The sequence below is a fragment of the Genypterus blacodes genome, unplaced genomic scaffold, assembly GCF_046128005.1.
Source record: "Genypterus blacodes isolate CSIRO-AG114 ecotype Tasmania unplaced genomic scaffold, CSIRO-AGI_Gbla_v1 ptg000043l_1, whole genome shotgun sequence".
NCBI lineage: Eukaryota > Metazoa > Chordata > Actinopteri > Ophidiiformes > Ophidiidae > Genypterus > Genypterus blacodes.
The window spans coordinates 717,199-739,416 of NW_027466856.1; the positions used below are offsets into that span (position 1 = coordinate 717,199).

At 50.7% G+C, this 22,218-nt stretch overlaps 1 protein-coding gene across 1 annotated transcript; it reads left to right on the forward strand.

Moving 5' to 3' along the window:
* The first annotated feature begins 892 nt into the window (after positions 1-892).
* Positions 893-21,652, forward strand: LOC142999306 (bone morphogenetic protein receptor type-2-like). Its single transcript, XM_076148791.1, has 13 exons — positions 893-1,934; positions 10,861-11,046; positions 11,140-11,319; positions 13,036-13,143; positions 13,460-13,551; positions 14,620-14,850; positions 15,727-15,841; positions 17,089-17,249; positions 17,343-17,490; positions 17,621-17,757; positions 18,088-18,260; positions 18,367-19,703; positions 19,797-21,652. The coding sequence occupies exons 1-13, from the start codon at positions 1,844-1,846 to the stop codon at positions 20,048-20,050; spliced, it is 3,213 nt and encodes a 1,070-aa protein (XP_076004906.1). The 5' UTR covers positions 893-1,843; the 3' UTR covers positions 20,051-21,652.
* The last annotated feature ends 566 nt before the right edge of the window (positions 21,653-22,218 follow it).

Consider the following 22,218-nt stretch of genomic DNA (forward strand, 5'->3'; position numbering starts at 1 on the left):
TCAGAGAGCTTTGAGTAAATATACATTGATTTAGGTTGTAAACAGTGTTTTTATGCTAGTGTAAATACAAAGGCAAAGTACCATTCAGGTAAATGTAGCCTGAAGCAAGAACGACGAATGTTTTTCAGGTTACATAACTAGAAACCACACCGGGTGCCTGGGCTTCCATTGCCACCTGGTGGAATTATTATTAGACTTTTAACTCTGATTTGAGTAATTTGACCACGAAGAGGCAGTGAAGCAACACTAACAAGCGAATAACTAATGGCGCCTTTCATAGCAGTGGGAAAAGTGGGAATCATGCAGAATGGACCAACAACACCAACAACACTAACACCAACAACAACAGAAATGTAGGAAGTATGTGGACTGGAACGAAGCAACGACCGTGTGAAACATTGCACTTATTACAGTATATTACTACTAGGCTGCCAATACTACAATTACTCACAGCAGCAACAGCAACATGTTGTGCATGCTATATTCACAATCAGGCAGAGGAAACACCAGCCGTTTGTGCTTTCTTTTATTATAAGTGGATGGATATATTAGTGCAGCATTATTTTAACTTAAATTAGAATTATTTTTTATTATTTTTCTATATCTTTTTTAAATCAATACAAGCTAAAACAAAACCAGTGTTTTCCCACCAGTTGTCCACTACTGTACTCATATTTTATGGTATGTGTATGTGGCAGAAATCTTCTGTTGATTTCACATAAACGCGTCAGAGTGTTGCACCGTGCAGAGTATTTCGCCAGATTGCACCGAGTCCCTGAAGGCAGCACGTTTCCATGGTGTCGTATCCACAGTCTGCGGCACGGAGGCGCTGCTGCAGCACTCGGCCGCTCCACTGTGTGTTTGTGTGTGTGTATGTGTGTGTGCAGGACCGTCCTCCACCCCCATCAGCAACCTGATACCGGAGACGAGCGGTCCAGACAAGCCTGCAAACGAGGCGTTCCCAGCCGCCCTGCCAGCCCGTCTGTCTGTCTGCCCAGCGGAGCCCCATTACGCTACCGACCGCCCCGGGGAAGAGCAGCAGAGCAACTCAAACCCGCCCCCCCTCCCGAACCGACCCGTCGTTTGCCAACACCGGACGATTAACCACCGTTTACCGCAAACTCAACGCGCTTTCGGTCCACATCGCTGACTCGCGAATTATTTCCCCCCCGAAATGAAGACCGTGAATTGAGACGGGACGCGGAGAACTAACCGACTAGCTATGAAGCTAACGTCGCTTAGCTTCGATAGCAGTCCGCTTGCAAACAAGCCGAGCTAATTTGTCAACGTTTATAAACGGAACTCTTACCACCAGGGTCGACGAAGTGGATTATTTGACAAATTGTACGCGTCATGGAGGTCTGTATTTAGTCGGGTGAGTTGTCTGTCGGTTATTTTTCAGCGAAATTCACCCTCTTTGCTTAAGTTTTATAGTCGCAGACAGTCGCCGTGGGCAACTAGCATGTTAGCTAGCAGATATGGACGTTCGCTGCCTAATAGTAGATGGCAGCTCCGCTAAACAAGTTAGATACTCGGTGAATCTGTCCGGCCTGTGCTGGATTCGATAGCAGGAGTGACTTTACTTTTTTTTTTATTGACAATTACAAATCACGTCAAGACAATCCGACCCCCAACGCGAGAGCACTTATTTCTCCACATCAACCCTCAAATGTGTCGTTCCGTGCTGGGGAGTTCAGTTCAAGTTACTGAGCTGACGTGAGAGAGAAACGGGGGTGAAAACAAAAAAAAGGAAAGTGGTAGCGGAGAGAGAGAAGAGACGAGGTCCGCCAAAGTGGAAGAAGCTTCTGGAGGAGCTCCCAAACTACACACACGCCAAAAGTCGATGTTCACTGTCATGGCTGTCGGCCGAATCACGATGCAATCGCTCGCTAAATGTGGGATTTGCCTGGCTATCCTCCTGACTTCTGTGGCTGGTAAGTGGCGATTGTTGATTTATGACGGGAATGTTGGAAAGAGGGAAGATTGTGCACGTAAATACTCGATCCCTGTGAGTTCTGCTGTTGATATTTACATTACATTACATTGCGATCATTTGGCAGACGCTTTTATCCAAAGCGACTTACATTACAGTTACCACCCTTCGCAGAGGGGGGAGCAATTGAGGGTTCGGTGCCTTGCTCAGGGGCACCTCGGCAGGGGCTTGAACCGGCAACCCTCCGGCTCCCAAGCGGAAGCTCTACCCACTGAGCCACTGCCTCCCCCATTTCGTCCACATACTCGGGCTCTTGGTGCAGATGTTGGTTTCCTTCTACCCAGATTGTGTTTTACATTAGGCAACCCTGCTATAATGTTGTTTTCTATTCTCTTCAATCACCACTACTGCCCATATACAGGCAGACTAAATCAAAGCTTATCCTTCCCCATAATCAGCCCTTTTCATGCTGCACAACAACATCCTCCCTGTGCCTGTGTGTGTGAGAAAGAGAGAGAGAGACCTGCCCGTGTGTCTGTTCCCTTATCTATCTTTCCCATCTTCTCTGCTGGGCTCATTTCTGCAGTCATCTGTGCTGAACAACTTGGGTTTTGCTGTAGAATGGAATGGCCGTCCGGTCTGTAACAGAGTAGCGAATGCACTGCTGGTTGCCTTTTAATCATTTTGTGTACAAAGGCTTGGAAAAACACTGCCAGCTTACTGCAGTCCTTGCTTGCCAAGTTGTGCCCCCCTGTGCAAGACTTCTGGACGAAGCCAGGCTACTGTGAAACCTTGAGCGTGATAAGATAATAACTGGGCTTCACAGCAGCAGCAGCAGGGAGATGGAAGTACTGCTGCGGATGGGAAAGAATGTGGAATGTGTGGGAAGATGAGAATTCTTTCTTGCAGGATGGGTAATTTAGGCGATAGAAGTCTGACATGGTGCTTAGGCGCTAGGCAGTGCGCTGGAAAAAAAATGGGTGGTCTTTTGCAGTCCAATTTGCACATCCGGTGTTATTGCCCTGTGTGTGTGGGTGTGTGAATGTGTGTATAAACAGACACTTAATAATGTATTATCATTTGTCTGAGTGTGCTTTATCATTGAAGCTCCTCCGCTGGTGGACAGGGTATTATCAGAAACCCGGAATAATAACTGCTGCTGCAGGGAAGGTGTAAGCGTGAAGCATAATTTGACTGCTTGGTGCGAGTGTTCATTACTTAAACCTGGTAGTGCTGGGAGACCATGTGTCTATTTGCATTTACATTTGCATTTTAGAAGACAAATTCGAGTCTTGAATCATTTTAGAACCTCCCAAAGCCAGCAAGGACGAGTAAGAGTCTAAAGTGCTGGGCTCTAACAGAACGCCCGGGTTGGTCAGGTGATATCATAAGTAAGTCAGTTCTCCTGTAAAATAAGAAAGATAATCGAGTAAGTAGCTAAGTAAGACATGGAAGATGGGTGAATCAGCAGGAGGACTGTGAGCACTTCCTGGAGAGATGAGTAGTCAGGAAATGACCTGAGATGAGAACAGTCGGCACTGTCCGGATGAGGGGGGATGGTCATTTTACCGCTGAGGACCCGGGAGGAAGACGAGTCAAGCTGGCCGTAATGGCCTGGATGCAGAATACGAGTTGGGAGGCTGCAACAGCGTTATGGGCCTTTTATGTCGCCATGATGGCTGGGTTCCTCGTTCATCCTTTCATTGTCTTGAAGGGAACAAACGAGAGTACCTAGAAAGTTCTCTAAGTCATTGCCAGATTTTGAGCATTTCTTGCATAGACCATCACACACACACACAGCATACATCAGTAATGTGCGCCTCAGGCTCAGCCGAAAGCACATCATTCTTCTTATATTCTACCATAGTTGTCGCATTACCTCTTGCTCCCACTCGCTACATATTGTATCCGTGAATGCTTCTCATTTATGTAAACCTAAATAAGGTTTGCAGTTTCCATTACATTTCCTGCGATTCAGCAAAATGTCAGATTCACTCACACAGGACTTAGACGACGACGCTGACTGGCATGAGAACTGACGCACCGCCAGCAATGATGAGTGCAACAGGAAGTAATTGAAACGTAAATGAGTGAACACCATGTAAACAGTCAATAATTCCAAATGATCACTCTGCCAAATGAATTATGGCATCGCTCACGATGGTGGCGTCACACTGCACTCGGTGTAAAGAGACAGACGACGAGTGGCTCCGTCTGCTCTCCTGTTTGGGGTCATGGATGCAAAGCAGAGACATACCAATGCCACTTCTTCGGTTTCTTCAGCGGGTAATGATGAGGGGAAGCAGAGAGCCTAATAGGCTTCGCGAGTGTGTTAGTCATCCTTCTGACCCAGCGCTGTGCTGTTTGCTTTGCCTCGCTTTTTCTCTCTCTCTCTCTCTCTCTCTCTCCCTCTTCCTCGCTCACCCACTCGGCTTCAACCTCATCATTGTCTTTCATCATCTCCCGTCCCCGATTCACTTATTACCCGAGTTAATTTCTTGTTTTAATCGTTATTCATTTCCCTCCCAACCGCCATGTGTTTAACCTGTCAGCTGCTGAGCTTGTGCTGTCCTTCCGCTCTGTGTCTCCTAGTGACTAATGGATATGTGGGTGTGTGCCTGCTGCTCAAAAACCTGGAGTAGAAACCAAACACAACAAAAGCGTGCTGATGCTACCTGCAGCGTGGCCGCAGGTGTCGTTAAATAATGAAATTAGAGTGTTTCACTTTATTCCAAACTCTTCCCTTTGATCTTATCATGTGACATGCATTGATGCTGGTAATGTATGCCACATGCAGCGCACACCATCTGACTTTTGTCCCGTGTAACCTCCCAGTTTTGGGGATGCCAAGTTTTCAGACTATACCACACCATAAAAAAGCCCACTCATGTGCCGCGCTTGTTCCAATCCTTTAACTGTGCTCCTTGGACCTCATACTGAGCCTCCGACAGGCCCACTGTTCCCCAACGAAGCCCCTCCGTCCTCCAGCCCCTGCGGGCCACAGGGGACCCGTGAAGCTGTCGGCTCAGCAGCTCGACAGAAAGATATTGGCTCCTGCGGCAGTTGGAGGTTTGCTGTGTGGTAATTGCCAAGCAGGCAAGCCCAGATTTTAGGCCGAGTGGTGTGGGGAGCCAGGTACAGACGGCTGCCACCCTTGGCACCTCGTCAGTGGGCTCCACTGCTGAGTGAATACTAAAAAGAATGGTAGTCTGAATTATGTAAATGTCCAAGCACATTCAATGTTCTGAAATGTGCCTTGTTGACATTGCTACAGAGACACTTTGACAGGCGGAGGTGTTAACGTGTCGTTGTGTGGCACAAGTTCAATAAAAGGACAATAACATTGAAGAGAAAGAGACGGATTAGGGATAGTAAAATATGTCACTAGATTATAAGACATTTACACTTTTAATTAAAGTCTGAAATGGAGACAAAAAGCTGAGAATGTCACTAAATCACATGAACAACTCGGCGTTGCATTCGGTTGAGATGCAAACAGCACAGCAAAACACAGAGTAGCTGCAGTTCCCTGTAACTTTAGATTGTACATCACGGTGTTGTTGTTGCTGGTGTTGTACTGCGGCAAACAGCGTGAGACGTAACTTGAGGACTTGGCTACCTTGACTCTGCCCTGCATTTAAAATGGATTGTACGTTTCTTGAGATCAATTCTGAATATATCAATCGATGAATTCAGAGATAAAAATGGAGGTATATGACGGCGTGTGTTTATTTGTTGTCAGTTTGTGCAAATGGAAGGCAGCAGAGGATAGTCATAGCTTATAAAAGTGCCGCACTCGCGTTGTTTCAGTAATGTTTTACACTCGGTTCACACCATTGTTTGTGTGAGAAGAGATGACACTGACTGCAGCTAGACACAGACCAGCGAGCAGTGGAATGGAGGGGGGAGGGGAGGGGGTGTGTTTGGTACATAACACTGCCTTCTACTCTATTAGATAAAAGATCAATGTCTGTCAGTATCCAGGTTATAGAAGTAAGCAGAGGTAAAAGCAGTGCCAGATACAATAGACCAGTGTTTAGCTGACCTCTTGGCAAAAAGAAGAAATTAGGGATTGTTTTAGAAAACAAAAGGTGCGGCCTTGAGACGGTAACTCAGAGTGACAGCCTATGATTAACACCGAGCGCTTTCCTTGACGAGCAGAGACAATAAGTCTGGAGCGTGCAAAAATCGTTGTAGCGTATGGATTAGCTGTTTGATTGGCAGTGGTGTATGTGCAGTCTCATGCTTTAGAGGTTTCTAGGTGAGATTGGATTGATTTGATCGTGTTTACATCTTTTTACAATGACTATAGCAAGAGAGGGACGCACAGGGGAGCAGTGCGCGGCTGTTTGGATGAAAGAAGGCGTCCTGTTAAAAAAGAGTTTGCAATCTAAGCTTGTCAACAATGGAACAAGCCAACGCCAGTCAGCCCACACATAAAAGGTGAAAACTCGGGCATACCAGACAGCCACAGTGGTGTCAGTGCTTATGGGAAATCAGCCTGTCAGGCCAGTATGTAGCCTGGCAAGGCTGTCGGCATGTTCTTCATTCATGGAGCAAACTTGTTGCTGTAAACAGAGCAAATCCAAAAGCAACTAGAAACCAAACTTTTGCTTTAGCTTTGATTGTTTAATCTTCTGAGCTTATGATACATCTGTGTTTGCCTCACAAATCTGAGAAAGTTGCGAGCGGGTCTCTCCCTGGCGTAAGTGAGTGATCAATGCCGGAGGCGTCTGATCTTTGAGGGGAGCATTTGCCCCCAGATTAGTCTAACTGCGCCAGACCCAGACACACTCTGGCCGAGTGGTCTTTGGGGGTAGACCCGGGGCAACAGATGGGATTGATTAAGCTCCCCTCACCCCCCCTTATATCATTAAACTCAATCAGAGGAGAATTGGGCAGCATATACCCTCTGAATCCCACCACGTACCAGCTCGGCAAGTGTGTGTGATCAGATGCCGCTTCTGTCAACAATCAGGGCAGCTGCATGTTTCTGCATTGTTGGTGGTTGGTTCTTATGGTGTGATACAGACACACAGACACCCTCCCAAAATCTGTGTTTGGCTGCTTCAAATCTCAGCGGCAAGACAAATAGGACTTCCAAATGGGTGTTCAATGTTCTGTTTTCCCTGTCAATAATTCAGGAGCACTAAATCCTTAATCAACTCACTAATGGCAAAAGGAGGATTTTTACTCGCCAGCGTTTCTTTTCAAGCACTTTCACAATTCTTCCCATGTAAGAGGGATCTATACCTCGGTGGTTGTGGATAGTACCTGCACCTCTGCAGTGGAGTTGGAGTGTGTGTTTCAGCTTACAGTCAAGATGGCACCGTCTGTTGTAAAGTCGCCCAGTTGCAGAGAAAACGGCCAACCATCAGTGCAGTCAGTGACTTCTAATCAAGTGTCAGGCCGCTGTGTCTCACATGGCTCCCGTGGGCCTTGGCAGCAGAGGAGGCAGAGTGGGGAGGAGAGAGACAGATTAGGTCGCTGTTGTTTTTCAAGCGGCGACGCTGAGGCAAGGGGGGAGGGGGAGTGAGGAGGAGGTGCGGGGTTGCGCTGGAGGCCGGTTGGGAGGAGGAGGAGGCTGGTTGGTGGGTGAGAGAGAGAGAGAGATTAGCAAATAACTGGGCCATGGGTAAACACTTAGCGGCACCTGTCATCCAGCGAACAGGCTCGGGAAGCGGGAGAACGTCTCTGAAGCCCTTTGATACGACGACACTGTCTCTGCCTCTCATCCGCCTCGCTCCACTGGCCCTGCGCGCACACACACGGTCCCACAATGCAGCGGGAGCCCGGGCAGAACAAGGGACAGAGCCAGGCCGTGGCCCCACAGAGACGCACACAGAGGCTGGCACCCGACCAGAAATACGCCTTAGAAACACTGAAGTCAGAGGAAGAGCCAACCACCAATATAACCTTATTACAGGAGGACTCCAGTGGCTCACGGTGGGAATGAGGAGCTCGTCCTATATCGTCCATTCCTTTAGGTTGGAGGTAGCCCCTTTTGCCGCTCTGTTAGACATGCCAGAGAGTCAGGATACTTGATACACTTTGTAGATTACACTGCGGCTTGTGTTTCTGCTTGACAATCTTACTTTGCAAAGGAAACAAAACTACATAATCACCATTCAGTCCCCAAAAATCAATGTGACGGTGAATGGAAAACAACAAAATCAATCTCGAGATACACAAAACGGCCTTTCGGCTTCTATTCTGGAATGCTATTATTGACAGATCGCCATTGTGCTGGTTTTTCATTTCTTAGCCTTGAGTCGTAGTAAAATTATCAGTAGCAGCGGCGTGTCTATCCGGCACTGGATTGTTTTCTCCCAGTCCCAGTCTCCAAGGTCAGCCTGCGCTCTCCTCTCTGGGTGTTGTCACTTCCTCCTGCTGTTCCTTTGCGATTCCTCCCCTGCCGCTTGTGTCCTCGCCACGCCACCGCCCCAAATTTCCTCGTCTCGAGTTTTGGGCGGCGCGCAACGCAAAGGAAACCAAACGCAGGAAAGGAATAAGGACAGCCACAACAGTAATCCAGTTTGTTCTTGTTGCTTAGAAGAAGCTGGTGTCCTTGTCAAGCTAACGAAATGATTATAATTGTTAGAAGACACAGATTTTAAGGGTGAATATTGCACACAATACCAGTAACTGTAACGGGGACAGAGATGGCCCGTTATAATGATCACCATGTTTGCTTGCTCAATTCAAGGTGACAAAAAAGTATGGAGAATGTCTGGTACTTTAAAGTGATACAAGGACACAAAGAAGCTGCTCATTGTGCCGCACATCGGTCTAAGCTCTTGGTACTCAAGTATTCGTTCTTTCGTATTCGAGGTTAAACCAAGTCGGAAGGTTTTTTCTTTCAGGAACAAGAATTAAGATAAGCAGCCTCCCAAAAAAGTGCCTGAACCTTTTAGCAGCAGTCTGTTGAGCTGTGAGCCAGGGTGCTGATCAGAGCAGAGACTCAAATGTGAATGAACATTTGCCTGCTAGAGCCCAGGAGAGCTGCACTTGTGGAGTCAATTGAAGGGCTTGTTTTCATTGTGAGGGGAGAGGAATGGAAGCTAGGATCAGTTTGGACCCAAACTGTGGAAAAGTGCGATTTAAAAAAAATAAAATAAAAAATTCTCCATTGAGTGTGTCTTTACACACAATCACCATCTTTACAGATTGTGATATCTTACTGTAGAGTCCATATTTCACTCAGCGGTTGTTTTAACCGCAACTTCTCACCGTAATTCCATGAAAAGATGTGATGCCTGCTCTGCTCTGCTCTGCTCTGCTCTGCTCTGCGCGTGATCCCACTTCAAATACAGCTCGGTTTGCTCGCTGAAGATCCTCCTGATACTCCACCTTTTACATTTGAACTTGCTCTCTCGCCCTCCGTGGCTTCCCGGGAGGCCAGTCCACTCGCGCAATCAGTAGTCGGCAGCGAAGGCCCGCAGGTGGAGGGCAGCCGAGGCCCCGCAGCAGGCCGGGGTCGACCCCCTCTATCTGCAGACGGGGGAGCAGAGGAGGGAAGTTGGCGGCGTGCCCGGCAGAGCTACCACTCTGTCGCGTCACCCTCTGCCCACACAGGCCAGCTTGACCTTGGACCGGGCACAGTCGGCCTACACCAACCACCACCACACGCTCCCCGCCCCTCTTTCCCCGTTGGACGAAGAGGAGGAGCTTGGGAGTAACTGGCCCATCATGTTTCTCTTATCAGAAAATACCCACAGCACAGGCAGTGCACACGCACACACACACACTTTGCCGCTGGCTCACGCCGTTTCTCCCTGGCGTCCCACTCGCCGCCCCAGACATTAATTCCATCTCTCTCTCTCTCTCTCTCTCTCTCTCTCTCTCTCTCTCTCTCTCTCTCTCTCTCTCTCTCTCTCTCTCTCTCTCTCTCTCTCTCTCTCTCTCTCTCTCTCTCTCTCTCTCTCTCTCTCTCTCTCTCTCTCTCTCTCTCTCTCTCTCTCTCTCTCTCTCTCTCTCTCTCTCTCAGCAGCAAATTTGTAATTTCCCGTTCTTATCTGATCCCAACACACACTGTGCTCTGCATCCTGGCTGCACACTTCCCTCCTGCGCATTTTCTATCAACCCACCATTGAAAGGCGACTTGGCTCGGGTTGTAATTGCGTGTTATTAATGAATCACGTCGCCGCTGCCTTTCCTTCACACGGCCTGCGAGGTGCACGCTCCCAGCAGCCGCGGCGCCAGTAGCTGCGGCGTGCTCCACAGCCAATCTCCCTTCTGCCTGCCGTCTGCACCGCGTCCCTCGCCCGCGTTTAGTTCCCGTTTGTCGTCGGGTGGTCTCCAGCCGTGATGCCGAGCCTTCCCTCCATCACTACTTATGTCCCCTCTGTGCTAGACTCTGGATTGGTATTTGTATTGATCTTCCAGTTGTTAGAAGCTGCAGGCTTTGCTGTCTGGCTGCACAGGAGATTTAGTTTCAGCTGCAGATCCTTCCTGTAAAGCCAAACCAAGTACGAGAAGGATTCTGTATGGCACCCAGAGGCTAGATTATCAGACAGGAAGTGTGTGTACACACAAATTTACTTAGACTGGGTTATCAGACAGGAAGTGTTTGCACTTTTTGTGTGTGTGCTCTTAAGTTGGGGGTTCTTAGTTACTAAAACACATGTGTGACTTTAAGAATGGATGTTATTGAAATAAAAGAGGGTGTGTCTCTTACTTGCACCGTCACTTCATGAAGGAATAATTAACTGCAGTTGTTCCTCCCTGACCTACAGGCGTCTCTAACTATCTCTGACTAACTGCACCTCTGACTCCTCACATGCTGTGAGCACACAAGCAGCCCTCATGTTAGAAACGTTATGTGCTTGTCTGGTGTAATGCGAGTTATGGATGCGCTTTGTTGCTCTGCCAAGAACGATCCTGCGAATGAACTCCACTCAACTCTGCCCGCCTCTTCCTCTTTGCAGCGGCGCAGGGCGAGGAGAGGGAGTGTGCCTTCACAGATCAGCAGCAGCAGTGGGAGGTGGAGCGAGTGGCGGGGGGCGAAGGCCGGGTCTCCCCGGAGAACACCACCATCCGCTGCGCCAAAGGAAGCCACTGCTTTGGCCTGTGGGAGAAGAGCCCGCCGGGGGAGGTGCGCCTGGTCAAACAAGGTACGACATCACACTGGCTGCTCTTTCATAATGGATAGATGTGCCGAAACACCACGGCGCTCATTAGTCGCCCTGTGTCTTGTCTTTTTTCAGGATGCTGGACTCACCTCGGCGACTACCAGGAGTGCCGGGAGGACCGCTGCGTGGTGACCAACCTGCACCCGCAGATCCAGAACGGGACGTACCACTTCTGCTGCTGCGGCAGTGACATGTGCAACGTCAACTTCACCGAGGACTTCCCCCCGCCCAGCCCCACCACGGCCCAGCCTTTCCGTAAGGACAAACCCCGAGCACACACAGTCGGAGAGCTTAATGTTTGCACGTCTGCCAGCCCGTCTGGCCATTTCACGCCAAGATTGGTTCCAGTAATTCACTGCATCATTCACACAGCGGCCCAGTAGAGAGGCGGCGCTCCTGAGAGCCGAAGCACTACAGAGAGACAAATGCACCGCCGCTGCCTGAGGATCCCTCTCTGGCAGCCGCCACGCATCTGCCCTCCCGACATCGAGCCCCGTTCATATCAAAGCGCCTTTGTTGCATTTCCACGCGCGCCTGTTACAAAGCGTGAAGGCTTATTGTTAATTGTTGTTGCCTCTCAAGGTTCAGTGATGAATGAATGAATGAATGAGTGAATGACTGCTATGCATGTGTGTGTGTGTGTGTGCGACGGGGGCCAGGGAGTGGCGGCAGTTCTCATCTCGCTCGCCAGCCCACACACAAAGGCGCGCTTCGCCATCCGCGTCGCCACTCCGCATTCCACAGATTGCGAGACGTCTGCTCTATCTGCTCTATCTGAGGGGCATGCCAGAGAGGTGACGACGAAGAGCGAGAGTCATTAAAGGGCGCCGGAACATTTAGGAACCCTGTGTGTGTGTGTGTGTGTGTGTGTGTGTGTGTGTGTGTGTGTTCACAGTTGAACGTCGGGCGACTTCCTGCTCAACCGCATCATGAGGAACTCATTGACCTTGCAGGTTGCGAGGATCCCAAACTCTGTGTGTGTGCGCGTGCAGCAATGCTAGTATGTCAGTCAAAGCTGCCCTCAGGCTCTCTAAGCCATCAATAATTGATAACGCCGGTGTCTCGCGGCAGCACCCGGCGCGTTGACTGATGTAACGGATGCAGGGGAGAGTGTGCGAGCACGTTTCAGTGCAGCTGCAGAGGGCTCCTGCGTTTGTGTGGAGTACAAATTGTGTGCGCGTGTGTAAGAGCGAGGCCAGCCAGTGTATATCTCTCGCCATATTCTCCCGAGCGAGCCCCCATTGCTAATTCAGAGCTTCATTAATCACAAGTACCTGACAGCTCCAAACTGCACTCGTCCCGGCGAAACCGCTTCTGCTGGAGTCAAACTCCGGCCTTCAGATCTCCACCGGCTCCTTGCGCTCCCTACAGGCAGGCAGCAGGAACAGACGATTTCCACTGCATTCCCCGTCTCTTTGGCGCTGCATTCCGTCGAGCCTGATTCACGTTTTTCTGTCTATCTGTTCACCTCACCTGGCCCTGCTCCAGGGTTTACATAAACACACTCACACACACTCACACACACACACACACACACACACACACACACACACACACACACACACACACACACACACACACACACCGGGGACATTGAAATTGAACGCCGGCTCTGTTGTCGGTCTGTTAAAATCCGCGATGCCCTGCAAATAAACAACAATGCCGACTCATTCAAGGCGGCGCCGAAAAAAAGCGTTCAATGGACTGGACTGAGGCCGTCGCTCGCTGCATCTTCATATGTCATCAGCGTTCCTTTCATTCTGTTTCCTCTTCACTCAAATTGCTCCCACCCTCGCCGGCAGAAAGCTTTTGAGACGCAATCAGTACCGCACATCCACATCTAAACATGATAGAAACTTCCTTTATGATGGCTGCCCACGCATTGAAGCACTGGAGGCTAAGCTCTCCCTCCCTGACGCAGGTTAACATTGAACTTGTGCTCCTCTTGTTTGTCTCCCCGCACCCTTTCAGATCCCCGCACTCTGCGCTACGAAGAGACGGTAATTATTGCCCTGGCAACCGTCTCCGTGTTGGCTGTGGTTGCTGTGGCAGCCTTCTTTGGTTACCGCATGATGCACGGTGAGTAACCATGGCGCCCCGCTGCGAGGGGAGAGCGGAGGACATTTATTATTCAAGGTTTTTGAAATGTCTTCAACAATGCGACAGTTAATTAACCATTTGTTTTTATAAAATCGAAGGAGAGCAGTTTCTTTAGTTTTGCAATTACAACTGTGTGTGTGTGTGTGTGTGTGTGTGTGTGTGTGTGTGTGTGTGTGTGTGTGTGTGTGTGTGTGTGTGTGTGTGTGTGTGTGTGTGTGTGTGTGTGTGTGTGTGTGTGTGTGTGTGTGTGTGTGTGTGTGTGTGTGTGTGTGTGTGTGTGTGTGTGTGCCAATAGGCGATGGAAAACAGGGTCTGCACAATCTGAACATGATGGAGGCCGCCGGCTCTGAGAGCTCCCTGGACCTGGACAATCTCAAACTGCTAGAGGTCAGTGTCCACATCGCACTCTGTCTGCAGGAATAGTTGTGTGTTTGTGTGTGCATGTGTGTGTAGGAGGGAGTGGGGGTGGGGGTGGGTGGGGGGGGGGGGGGGAGGTTAGAGAAAGGAGAGAGGCAAAAATATACCAGCCCGAACTACATCAAGGTTTCCAGTTACGATTGTCGTCTCAATGTGACTTTTTATCATTTGATCACACCGTGGTTGCATTAAGTGACAGGTTGGGGCAGAAATAGGCTTTTGCTCACACTGACACAGGATCCGGGGAGCTCGATACGGAACGAGCAGGAGGAGGAGGTTACAGCTCCGATTGTGATAGAAAGTCAATGTGCGTGGATGCGATATTCCGCCGCTGTGCCAAGAAAAAAAAAAAAAAGGCAGGGCGACGGGATCAAAGGGAGAGGGAACGCACGCCAGAGGAGCAGAGCAACCGGGTTTTATTTTAGGGTTAACATGGAAAGAAATGAATCTGCAGTCTGCAAAAATGTCCTCTCATAGGGACGTCACTATGGAGATGCCGGCGCAGTAGAGGGGAATTTCTGCGCCGCCCCCGCAAACTCCCACTACCGAAGCTCCATGCCGGGCAGGTTCATTAGCGCTGCTCGTCCTTTGGAGACAGAACCTGGGACCAAAATAGACGCGAGCACCACGTTCGCCGTGACGGATCGTGTGACGCGAGCCCAGTTCCCGTTTCGATCGATTACCCCAGCGCAGCGGAACGTAGCGGGAGGCAGGGACACGCAGACTCTGCTGGGCCCGTCTGAAAAAACACAAATATGTTTCTGTGTCCCTCCCCTGACAGCGCCCGAGCTGCCGGTAATCTCGCCGTCCTTGCGCCCTTATCAAATCCAGGCACACACTGTTTCACGTCAGGCTTGCAGGTGGGGGTGGGGGGGGCGGCGTTAGGGGAGGGGGGAGGAAGGGGAGAAGTGACGGCAGACAAAACAAAGCCGAGCGATTCTGGAGTCAAGGAGTTTTGTGTTTGAAAAGAAGCGGCAGCTCACGGGTTCCCCCTCTCTGTGTCCTTAACGCGTCCCTTTCTCTCCCTGTCCCCTCCAGCTGATCGGCCGCGGTCGCTACGGCGCCGTGTACTGCGGCTCCCTGGACGAGCGGCCCGTTGCCGTCAAGGTTTTCACCGCCGCCAACCGCCAGAACTTCCTCAACGAGTGCTCCATCTACCGGCTGCCGCTGCTGGAGCACGACAACATCGCCCACTTTGTGGCGGCCGACGAGCGGACGGGCACTGAGGGACGCACAGAGTACCTGCTGGTCATGGACTACTACCCACACGTGAGTGCTGAGGGACTGTGTGTGCGTGTGTGTGTGTCTGGGTGTGTGCGTGTGAATTACCCGGGGCCCTGTGTTCTGAGCTCAGACCGACCTGCAAACTGAACACGCTCGCTGCCCAAACCTTCATCCTCCAAATTAAAAGTCTGCTTTGGCCCCGAGCCAGGCCGTAAAAAAAACAACAGGAACAACTCGGCGTTGAATCTCAATGACGGCTGTGATGCCCGTCGTCATGGCAACGCAGAGCAAGCCGGGACAGCGGTCTGACACGCCGCCTGCATTTGTATTCCAGTAAATAGGCGAAAGTTTGATTTGATTCTCCTAAAGTAGCCGATGCAGAACATGGAGGCGTGATTGATTTCCGTAGGGAGGGATTGAGTTTGATTCTCACGTCGGCACATTTTCATGAAAGCTAAATTCAGGATTATTGAATGAGATTTGCCAACATTTCTCTGCCATTGTTGATCGCATAAGAAGGGAATTGTTGGCCGCTGTTCTTCTTTTGCTAGTCCTTTGGCGGGGACGTAGTGCCTTGCACAAGGGCACTACAGAAATAAGTATGAAGAAGGTGTGTGTGTGTGTGTGTGTGTGTGTGTGTGTGTGAGATGCATCATCACTTACTCTTTGATGACTTGTGCCGACAAACACCTGAGTCAGCGTTTGCCGTCCTCCCTCTGTCTCCTCATCTGTCCGTTCTGGAAAATGTGATGCAGCAGATTGATTTTTCTCTCCACACGGCCGCCCGCTCCCCCCCTCTTCCTCCCCTCTTCCTCCCTTCAATCTCCCCTTTTCTCACCTCCTCTCTTGCCTCATTTATCCTCATGTCGGACAACTTCTGTTTCTTCCTTCATCCCTCTCCTCTGTCCTTCTCTTCCTCAGGGCTCGCTGAGTCGCTACCTGACCGGCCAGACCGGCGACTGGGTCAGCAGCTGTCGGCTCGCGCACTCGGTCACCCGCGGCCTGGCATACCTGCACACCGAGCTCTTCAAAGGAGGTTAGCCGCCGCACACACACACGCACAGGGACACGCACAGGGACACGTACGCTGTTTCGCTTTGGTCCTCATCACAGAAAGCGAAGGTCTGAAGCCCTGCGTTAATGGGCGTGTTGTGAAGCGAGCAAAATAGAGAAAATTCTTACACATTCAGCCTAATTAGTCTGAATGGTTTAAAAGGCCAAATGTGATGCTCGAATGTGTGTTTGTGTGTGTGTGTGTGTGTGTGTGTGTGTGTTTGCACGTGTTCTACCCTTGCCAACCCTCTTTCGTTAGCGAGTGCCACAGACGGCCGTGTTCGCCACACGTGGAACTGCAGTGTGCGAGTCGCGCTTGGCTTCATCCTCGCGTTTGGACACACACACGCAAACACACGTGTGCATGCTGTGTGCACTTTTCAGCCGAGGGTATTTATAGAGCGGCCTCAAGCTAGAGGAGTGTGTGTGTGTGTGGGGGGGGGGGGGGGTTCAGATGACAAGCAAATAAATCCGCAGCTCATCCGAATGGTTTCTCAGCGAGGCAGGATCCACTAATGAACTGGACTTTCCGCATCGCCAGCAGGGAGCAAGCAGAGAGAGAGAGTTTGAACGCTCAAACTCCATCTCTGCCTGTCTGTGGGTGCATGAGGAGAAGAAGGGATAGGGATCGCACAAGTTGAGGGGGATCGATCTGCCCCGCCGCAGGATAACGTGGAGAAGTAATGGAGGGAGAGAGAGACAGAGAGAGAAAGAGGGACAGAGTTAGAGAAAGTGAGAGAGAGAGTGAGAGAGACGGAAAGAGAGAGAGGGAGAGTTGTGTCTGTAGCCGCTAACAGCAGGGTCTCTTGGGCTTTGCTTCCCTCTCTTCCTCCCCCACTCTCTCTCCCCCTGCAGCCTCCAAAGCTCTGGATGCCAGAGCGACTTACCTCAACTTCCAGTGTGGCGAGGCGCTCTGCCCACTGGTGGACGGCCTCAAAACTGCACGCAGAGGCCGGCAGTAATCCCTTTGTTCAAGATTAGATTAGAGGGTTTAGCCGACTTGTTTACAATGTAGCTCGTGTCCGTGAAGCAGAGGAAGAGGAAGCAGGAGGAGGAGGAGGGAAATTGACGCATGAATGGATTTTCTAGGCGTTATTCATCAATTGATCCAATATTAGGACACGACACAAATGTGTAAATGCGTTTGCGGAGCATTGTGAAAGATTGAAGTTTCAATGACAAATAAATCAGCTCCTTTCCCCTTTCTCCTCCTCCTCTTCCTCCATTCAGACCTGTATAAGCCGGCGGTCTCCCACAGGGACCTGAACAGCCGGAACATCCTGGTCAAGGCCGACGGCACCTGCGTCATCATCGACTTTGGCCTGTCCATGAAGCTGACGGGGAACAGGCCGGCGCGCCACGGCGAGGAGGAGAACGCCGCCATCAGTGAGGTGAGAGTAGAAGAAGAAAACGGGCAGCGGGGACCCTCTTTATTCTCCTCGTGGCTTGGCTTCATTCCGTTTGACCCTCATCCTCATCCTCAGGTGGGCACCATCCGCTACATGGCGCCGGAGGTGCTGGAGGGCGCGGTGAACCTGAGGGACTGCGAGTCGGCGCTGAAGCAGGTGGACATGTACGCGCTGGGCCTGGTCTACTGGGAGACCTTCATGAGATGCACCGACCTTTTCCCCGGTGAGAAGAAGACGAGCACATAGAGAAACATCCCACACACACACACACACACACACACACACACACACACACACGTACTGTATGTAATGGAAGTCTGGATTTTAAGCGCTGTTCCTCCCGCCGCCTCTAGGTGAGTCGGTGCCAGAGTACCAGATGGCTTTCCAGGCGGAGGCAGGAAACCACCCCACGTTTGAGGACATGCAGGTCCTGGTGTCCCGGGAGAAGCAGCGGCCCAAATTCCCCGAGGCCTGGAAAGAGAACAGTTTGGTGTGTGTGTGTGCGTGTGATCAATCACAGTGGTGGATTGGAGCAGGTCCACAATTCAACCTGTAATAGTGAAATCAGTACAAATGAGCGAGTACTCGAGAGGGTTAACTCCAGCTCTCTTAACCAGCGAGGTCATTGTAGGGAAATGTTTATTTTGGTTTTTATTCATTCCAATAAATTTTAGCTTTTGAAGAAACCTCAACAATGGCCAAGAAAAGGTTGGCGCCAAAGCTTTAGTAAGACTCGAAGCGATGTTCCTTCAGCGCTCAGTGTGATGCTTCTGTTACAGCGTCAGGTTGAGTTTGAACCCGTGACCTTTGTCCCTGCCAGGCGGTGCGCTCTCTCAAAGAGACGATGGAGGACTGCTGGGACCAGGACGCCGAGGCCAGACTGACGGCCCAGTGCGCCGAAGAGCGTCTGGCAGAGCTCCTCCTCATCTGGGACCGCTCCAAGTCTGTCAGCCCCACGCTCAACCCCATGTCCACCACGCTGCACAACGAGAGGTGAGCAGCTGCACGTGAGCGTCCGGAGCGCTGAGGTCTCCTCTCAGAGCTTCCTGTTATTAACCTCGTCTCCCTCTGTGTCCCGCTGCTTTGTGCTCTTTACCAGAAACCGCATGACGCCCAAATCCGGCCCGTACCCGGATCATCCCTCCTCTTACATCGAGGAGCATGAGGGCGTCGCCAAGAACACGCAGGCGGACACCACCAGCTCTGTGAGTGGCCGCACGGGAGCCGGGACCGGAGAGAGGAACAGGAATTCCATCAACCAGGAGCGGCAGCAGCAAGCCAACGCCCGTCTGCCCAGCCCAGAGGGCAGCAGCACCAGCGGGACCGGCATGGGTCTGAGAGGGAGCCCCTCGGCCTCCACCACCACCACCACCATCGTCTCAGAGTCTGAGGGCCCTGTGGGGGGCGCCACGGTCCCCGTCTGCCTCCACCTGACCCAAGAGGACCTGGAAACAACCAAGCTGGACCCTAAAGAGGTGGACAAGAACTTGAAGGAGAGCTCCGATGAGAACCTGATGGAGCACTCGCAGAAGCAGTTCTGCTCGCCCGACCCGCTGAGCCCCGGCAGCTCCAGCCTGCTGTACCCCCTCATCAAGATGGCCAGCGAGGCCTCGGGCACGCCGGACCCTGCCGCCCCCATGCCCGCCACCATCTTCCCCCTGCCAAAGCAGCAGAACCTCCCTAAGAGGCCCTCCAGCCTGGCGTTGCGGACCAAACCCGCTAAGAAAGAGTCCTCGTCCTCCTCGCTCAGGTTCAAGTTTGGACGCTCTGGGAAGTCCAACCTGCGGCAGGTTGAAGGAACAAAGATGAACATTGGTGCAGCTCCGGGCACAAACCCGGCTGTAGAGGCTCACCGGGGTCCAGGAACAAACAACCTGCCCGTCATTCAAGACGTACACGTCAACGGTGCCGTCAACGGCACCGCGAACGGTCACGCCGGCAGCAGCATCTCGTCTATGGCGGCGGGTGGCGCCACGGGTTTCGGTGGATCCGCGGTGGCTCAGAACGGGTCCGGGGCCCTGAGGTCAGACGACGGCCGTCTGAGCCTCGGCCTCATCACGGCGAGCCCCGATGAGCACGAGCCGCTCCTGAGCCGAGAGCAGCCCGACGCCACGTCGAGCGTCGCCGTGCTGCGGTCGGCTCGACCCAACACCAACAACAACAACAGCAACACGGGCCGCGGCCAGGGGGAGGGCGAGAGCGAAGGGGAAGGCGACGGCGGCGGTGAGGAAGAGGGGCCCGGCGAGGGAGAAAGCAGGGAAGCCTCTGGTGCCCCAGGAGAGAGCTCGGGGTCCGGGTACGCCGCTCTGGGTCCGCAGGGAGGTGCTCCGGTCACTATGAGAGGCGAGGCGCTGCTCCGACACCCCAAAGCTCGCCGGCCGGAGAGACCAAACTCACTCGACCTGTCGTTCACGACGCAGGACCTGACGTCTCTAGGTGAGGTCACGCAAACATCACACCGCCCAAGCGCTCTGCTGTGAAGGTTGAGCTTCTTGTTCCTCATCCGCCGTGTGAATGTGTCGTTTGCAGGTGAAGGTTTGGTGCAGCGAGACGGCACCGTGGCGACGGCCGACAAGATCAAGAAACGCGTCAAGACCCCTTACTCCCTGAAGAAGTGGCGTCCCACCACATGGGTCATCTCCACGGACAGTCGGGGGCCGGAGGTCAACAACAACGGCTCCGCCGCAAGCCAAGGTCACGGCCAGAACCGGCCCAAGTCCACCTCGGCCATCTACCTGCGAGGGGGCAGCTTGTCCAGCGAGCCCAGCGACACGCACGTGTGAGCCGCGGGACGACCGAGAAAAAAAAGAAACGGACGTTTGTTTGTTATTTTAGTCTGTTAAGCTCTCTGTTCTGGTTTTGACTCGGCCGCGGCGAGAGGAAGCCGCCGAGCGTCTCGCAAACAAACAAAGTGGAGTCCGATGGTGTACAGTAATCGGGTCCGTCTCGCTCCTCGCGTGTCTTTTCTGATGATGGCGTCGCTTTAAGTGGAATCCAGCTATGCAGCATTCTCACCTGCTTCCGTTTTCCATGTCGTCATGAATCTTCCCCCGCCGTCGTTTTTGTTTGTCGTTTCTTTTTCTATCCCAGGTGCACTTTTGAACGGATAAAATCAGTGTTTAGAAGTCGCGTCTGTCACGACCACGATGAGAAGTGGTCTCTAAACTATAAACTCTAAACTCTAAAAAAAAAAAGAAAAGAAAGAAAGAAAGAAAGGCGATGAAACACAATCAACACTTTCGAGCGTTTGGTTCCTGTCGGCTCTGTAAAAGAATTCACGGTCTTAAAAGACGGAACAAAATTTATTGTTATTTTATTTCCTTGACTTGTATGCAATACCATTTTGTTTTGTCAATGTATCCATTTTTTTTGTATCATAATTTTTTAATTGTGCAATAGGATTTACCTCTTAGATGCTTTTAATGTTTTATCACTTCAGTCATTTTGTTTTTTATCCCTTCATTATTTTTGATATGTTAATCTCTGTTGCACTTATAAATAGTCACAATCGCTTGCAAACAATCCACTGTTACACTTCTACCCCCCCCACCTCCCCCTGACGCAGCTCGAGAGGAGAAAACGGACGACAATCTTCCTCTCTCTCGTACTCTGGACTCTTATCTGGGGGGCGGGGCCGCAAACACTAACAATCAATCAAGCTGATTGGTAAGAGGGTCTCCGCTCGCACAACTACACCGGGAGCAGCTGGGAAACAGTTTCAACACTTACAATCACCCGAATCAGACGGACGGAGGGATCTGTTTACAGTGGGCGACTCAATCACTGCACCACTATCACCTGACCTCACTGTGGACTGACTTTTGTCGAGCCGTCTGTAACGTGACTGGAAGACACTAAAGCCCGGATTCTGCTCCTGGAAACTCTTGTCAGAAAAATCACACAATAGCCTAAAAAGAAAAAAAGAGAAAAGAAACCAAACCCCTCTGAAGCACACTGGATATTATTTCTGCTTCTTGTCGTCTCATCCATTGATGTTGGAGTGAGTGATTCAGTGTGTGCGTACGGGTGTGCGTGTGCACGTGCTGTGTTTCTTTGTTAACGTCGACACGAATTAGAGCAGTCGCGGGGGCCTCGCGCTGTACAGGCGTATCGAAATGTCATTGTAGTCATTCTGTATTTTCAGCGCTGCTTCAGGGCATATTGAAAAGTTCTCATTTATGTTTTTGTAATCTGTAATTTGTATGGAAAAAAAACCTGTACGTGTATTGCATTGGTATTTGCATCATTTTTATGGAATTCTGTTTTGCATTCAATGGACACGGCCTTTGATTCCATTGCTATGCTGTCTGCTCGGTACAATTTCTGTAAACATTTTCAAGTCAATATGGAAGAAAAAGCTCAATAAATGTGTGAAAGAAATGTTGTCTGAGGCTTGTGTCTGCTTTAGATTTGGTCCTATTCATTTAAATCCATATAAATGAACATTCAAAGGAGCTAGACCAAGCCTCAATGATGTTTATTATCTGGTGTCCCTTCGCTGTACAAAAACAGGAAAGTTACATTACTCTTTTAATCATCAGCAGTAATAGATTTACAGACACGGATTTATTTTTAAATATTTTAATTAAACTCTTCCACGCTTATTTAAAAGTTATTGAATTATGAATTGTTTTTTCCAAATTAAAATGCATGGAGAGCTTTAATTTTAATACCAGGGAATGAGAACATCACAGATTTAAGAAAAGGTTAAATATCATGAAAAAATTACCATGACAAATCCATTCAGGCACAATTTAACTGGCGAGTATGCGAAATTAATATTTATGATTTAATTTGTTTAAATAAAATTAAAAAAAAGTTGTTTTTCATCTGAAATTCTCCATAGTTGCTATAGTCCTTAAAGTGGACACAAGAGGGAGACATTTCCTCATCTCGGGTTGTTTACCTCATTTTTCCTCTCCGCCGTCTGCTCGCGCGCCCTAGCAACTGC

Bases quoted from the DNA above. Each gene is read 5' to 3' on its own strand.
- LOC142999306 (XM_076148791.1), top strand. From the start codon at position 1,844: ATGTTCACTGTCATGGCTGTCGGCCGAATCACGATGCAATCGCTCGCT. The intron at 14,851-15,726 runs GTGAGTGCTGAG...TCTCTTCCTCAG, and splicing joins TCATGGACTACTACCCACAC to GGCTCGCTGAGTCGCTACCT. The intron at 17,758-18,087 runs GTGTGTGTGTGT...TGTCCCTGCCAG, and splicing joins CCTGGAAAGAGAACAGTTTG to GCGGTGCGCTCTCTCAAAGA.